Source organism: Pundamilia nyererei, unplaced genomic scaffold (genome assembly GCF_000239375.1).
Source record: "Pundamilia nyererei isolate P.nyererei 1_Seehausen unplaced genomic scaffold, PunNye1.0 scaffold00027, whole genome shotgun sequence".
Lineage (NCBI taxonomy): Eukaryota > Metazoa > Chordata > Actinopteri > Cichliformes > Cichlidae > Pundamilia > Pundamilia nyererei.
The window spans coordinates 1,825,604-1,829,952 of NW_005187428.1; the positions used below are offsets into that span (position 1 = coordinate 1,825,604).

General features: G+C 38.4%; 1 protein-coding gene across 3 annotated transcripts in view; it reads right to left on the reverse strand.

The window, feature by feature from the left end:
- Positions 1-2,097: 2,097 nt before the first annotated feature.
- Positions 2,098-4,349, reverse strand: part of hbp1 (HMG-box transcription factor 1) — a 9,154-nt gene continuing 6,902 nt past the window's right edge. For all 3 annotated transcript variants that reach the window (XM_005728077.1, XM_013909599.1, XM_005728078.1), the window contains exons 10-11: positions 3,140-3,281; positions 2,098-3,000 (exon numbers count right to left, since the gene is read on the reverse strand). In XM_005728077.1, coding sequence (XP_005728134.1) covers positions 2,983-3,000; positions 3,140-3,281 — 160 coding nt within the window. In that variant the 3' untranslated portion in view covers positions 2,098-2,982. The remainder of the gene's footprint in view (positions 3,001-3,139; positions 3,282-4,349) is intronic.

Sequence of the window (4,349 nt, forward strand, 5' to 3'; positions counted from 1 at the left end):
AAAAGCATCGAGCTGCAGTCATGCGACTGGCTGATTAGACGTTTGCCTTGAGGAGGAGTTGAATGTGTGCGCCTCACAAACTGGCCAGTGAGTGTATCGTGATAGTATCGTATCTTGTGCTCCCTTAATTCAAACATCTATCAAACAGACATGATTGTGTGGACTGGTGGGGAATAAGTGGACCTAGATTGCCTAAAAAGCACCCTTTTGTAGCTCACTTAAGTGACACATACGTCTTTCCCGTCACTACTGACAACCCAGTGAGCCTGCAAACATGTTCAGCTCTCTTCAGATGCCAAGGCAAAAGTGAGCTGCTGCTGATGGCTGTAAAGACTTGCCTTTTTACAAGTCATCTCCTTTTTTTTCCTAAATCGTCAAAGCATCTTACACTGCGACATGTGACAAATAGGCCTCTTGCATGCATTCAGCAATCTACTCACATAATATCACACAATGTTTGTCCCACAGAGCTTCTTTTTTGTGCTTTACCAGATTTTAAAATGTGTAATGCTTAGTGTGTGTGGAAGGCAGCCATGTATCCATAAGAAAAATGTCATTAACACATTACTGCCAAACATTTTGCTCTTACAAAGACACCAAGAGTCTGCTATCTCTCAGTGAATTACTAAAGCTAATTGCCCCTAATTAGAAAGCCTTGATTAAGGTGCAGCTTTTGATTCAGGAGGAAGCCAGCAGTGATGATCCCCTGAGTTTCTCGCCATTCTAATTTTTCATTTTAGTATTCGTCATTTCTTCCTGCAAAAATAAAGGGGATTTATGCATGAAGGCAAGTCATTTGTCCATGATTGCAATTTTCTGGATGGCTGTGTGGATTGCAACTCAGCGACCTCTCACATGAATTGTCTCTATCTTTATTCGTTTTCTAGAAAAATCATCCAAGATGGCATTTTTGTAAGATTTTTTTAAGGGTTTCCATCCTTTTGTTAAACGTGAGAGCAGCAGACCTTTAAAATCCAAATGTGAGAGGACACAGCTTATGGGTTTTTACTGTTAGGTGTCAGGTTTGCTCACTGTCCACACCTTAATGTTCATAAATAAGACACCACAGCCGTTTCTGTGTTATCCTTATGGCAGTGATACATTGTTTTAATTTATAGAGCAGTGACAAGATTTGAAAAATGCTTTTAATTTTCCACCACAATTATGACATTCTTTAATTCTCCTTTCAGACGTACAACAGCGTTCAGCCAGAAGCACGTCAGACTCAACTTTTCATTCCCCTCAAAACACCATAAAGTATTAAACATCAACTATTTTAGAGCAGTCTGCTATGGATATGCTATAATTAGATTCCTATGCTTGAAAGGCCTGCAGGGTGTTGATCATTGTTATTTTATGAGGCATGTTTTTCTCGCCAGTTTTAAAATTACCATTTTGTGCTAGCAGCCAAACAGGGACCCACAAAAATTTTTATAAGCATAAAAATGCTTTTATTTGAGCACCAATCACCCGAGGACTATATTACTCTTTTATTGTTTAATTACAGTAAGGAGAAAGGAAAATCTTTTTCTTTCTGTTTTTCATGCTGAAGCATCATTTTGTAAAATTCACACATGCTTTTATACATGTTCCCTTTATGATGACCTAGAAATCAGGGTATTTTTTATAAAGAGAAGATTGACATGGAAGAATCAAAAAGCAACTGTCTCTTTACAAAAACTGGGTGATTGCACCCTCTGGTGGTAACCATACATATATATGTAACGCCTAAAATTATTGCTTAGATTAGACAGACAGACAAACGGGCGCATGCCAAGGTCAGAGTCCACTGAGCATAAGATTCAGCTAAAGCCTTTAACGCTGCTGTCATTCAGCACAAGAATGAATTCGGCACACTTACAACTTTGTACATGGTGGCTTTGGTGTGGTAGACAAACAAAAGATTAAACTGCATTAACCTGTGATGAAACTGTCAGTCTTTCCCAGTTGGACTTTCAGCTCAGTGAATATTAAGAGCTTTTAAAACTTGCTCATGTAGGAAACTGATAATTACTCAAAGGATTACCAGAACAAGCTATAAAGACGTCAAAATATATTCACACTTAAAGCCAATCACCAAAGAAACACACAGCTGGAGAGAATTTTAAAAAATTATTTATAATATGATACAAGGATATTTTGTGCAAGAGGTTGTTGGTGCTGTAAAACCTGTACATTATGAACAAAAGCATTTAAAATTTAAGAGAAACCTGAAAGCAGAGCATGGCTGCTGGGCCACGATTGTGTCAAATGGCTAACTGTCAAGAGACGAGCTGTATTATACAGTTTCCCCCTGTATACAATGGCTGTATAGGATTAGATTACATATTTATATAAAGTGCAGAAGAAATAAACACTTACAGTGAAAGCCTGAAGTGCTTTATGACTGAGTATAAACCCACCACCGCATGCGGAAAGCCCTGTCATCATGTGACCGGGTGGTCGGGCAAAAACGACCTAAAGACTTGCAGGGCAGTAATCACAAACTGTTTGCCATAGTTCAGTGGCAGAATATGCTGTATACTGTAATACAAAATGTTTTAATAGATTATCTATCTGTGCAATATACTGAATATTAAAAATATCACTATGAACAGGTTTGAAAAAGTTATCTGAAATTCCCCCTTTTGTCTTTTTTTTTTTTGACTGAAGCATAGCACCACAGGCTCTCATGTTTTCCCACCACTAGATATGAAATAACCTGAAATTCATTCTTATTTCAGAGGAATAAGACCATTTTTGACATTAAAGATATAAGAAAATATATGCACTGTTAGTGACTAGATTAAATGCTTTGTATATATATCTCATAACTCTGTTTTGTCACTATAATGTTTCATGGTTATAAAAAGCAAGTGAATTCAGCATCACAGTCGAGTCTCAAGAATACAGGAGAGCAAAGAGGCATCAAGCGGTCCATCAGACTCTGTCCAGCACCTCTCCATGCCAAAACAACAGCAGCCAGGGATGTGGGTAGATTATCTAGGTCTGCTGGGAACCCTGTGCAAAGACAACAGGAGTTGTAGATACACAGCAGACTGGACCCATGTTTAAAACCATAAAAATGCAATGTCAGTGTGCAATGTGGAAATGGTTGTGAAATAGAAATCGGTGCGTGATATCTGATTTTGGTCCTTACCGAGTTGGTTCTTTTACGTTTCCAACAGTCTGGATTGAGCCTTTTCTGCTCTTCGGCCAGGGCCTTGGCCTCCATGGTGTACATCCTCCTCTCCTCGTTCTTCATCTTCTTCCACTTGTCACCCAGAATGACACTAATGGCTCTGGAGCGAAAGGTTAGAGACAAATCGAGATTCAGTTTTTCAGATTTTTGACATGCCAGAATATGTCTTTGTTTTCCTTTTAACACCGTCCCGTTTGCTCCTTTTGTCCAGGATATAGAAAAAGCGGCCCGCATACGTTTGATTAAGAAGTGAAACTAAATGTCTTTAGAAAAAAAAAGTAATTTAATTTAATCTAAACACTGTCAGCTGTCAGTGTTAAATCTGTGACAGAGTTTTAGAGTGGAACCTCAAGGTGTAGATTAGCCTCATCTACATCTAATGTTTTATGTCCACTCTAACTTTTGACCTAAGAAAATAAAAACAGCTACACTTGGTTTTACTATTGATTTTTTAACAATTAAAGCTGGTAAGCCATCTGTGGGTGGAGAATAAAGCCTTAATTATAATGTGCTGGGAGACGTGTGTCTTCATACAGGGGTTGGGTTCCTAAATGAGAATAGAGTTTTAGTCCTTCTGGTTTTCTACGACTTGTTTACAGCTTGTCTACATATCAGAAATTCTAACCCACCACTGAATGAACAGCTTCTCTATCAGAAGCATGACCCACAGTGGCTCTGCTGTTTTGTTTTGTTTTGTTTTGTTTTTTTGTTTGTTTGTTTTGGGGGGAAAGTTTGGGTTTCTTGGAGTGTTATTTTATCCTTGCTGTCAGGGCTACGGTGGCCAATAAGGAATTATCTTTGTGTTCAACTACAAGGCAACCTCTAACACAAAAATAATAGTTTTCATATTAAGTCAATTCACACTTTTCTAGCTCTGCAGTCATTCTCTATCAGAAAATTAGCAGTTTTCTATTCTGAAAAACATATTAAAGTGGGACAAACAGTCAAGTATCATCAAGAACAATGAGCTGAAAGATCAGGAACCAGAGGAAGTTGGCGTGGGAAGGGAGACACAAAGCGACCATAAAGCTGTGGGCATTTTGAATCATGTGAAACTGTTCCACATGTTCCTTCATTGACCTGGGGTCACAATAACCCATTTGGCAAACAGGTCAAAGGGATACATTTTGATCCAAGGTCACAGAAAAATTCAAACTAAAGGTCTGAT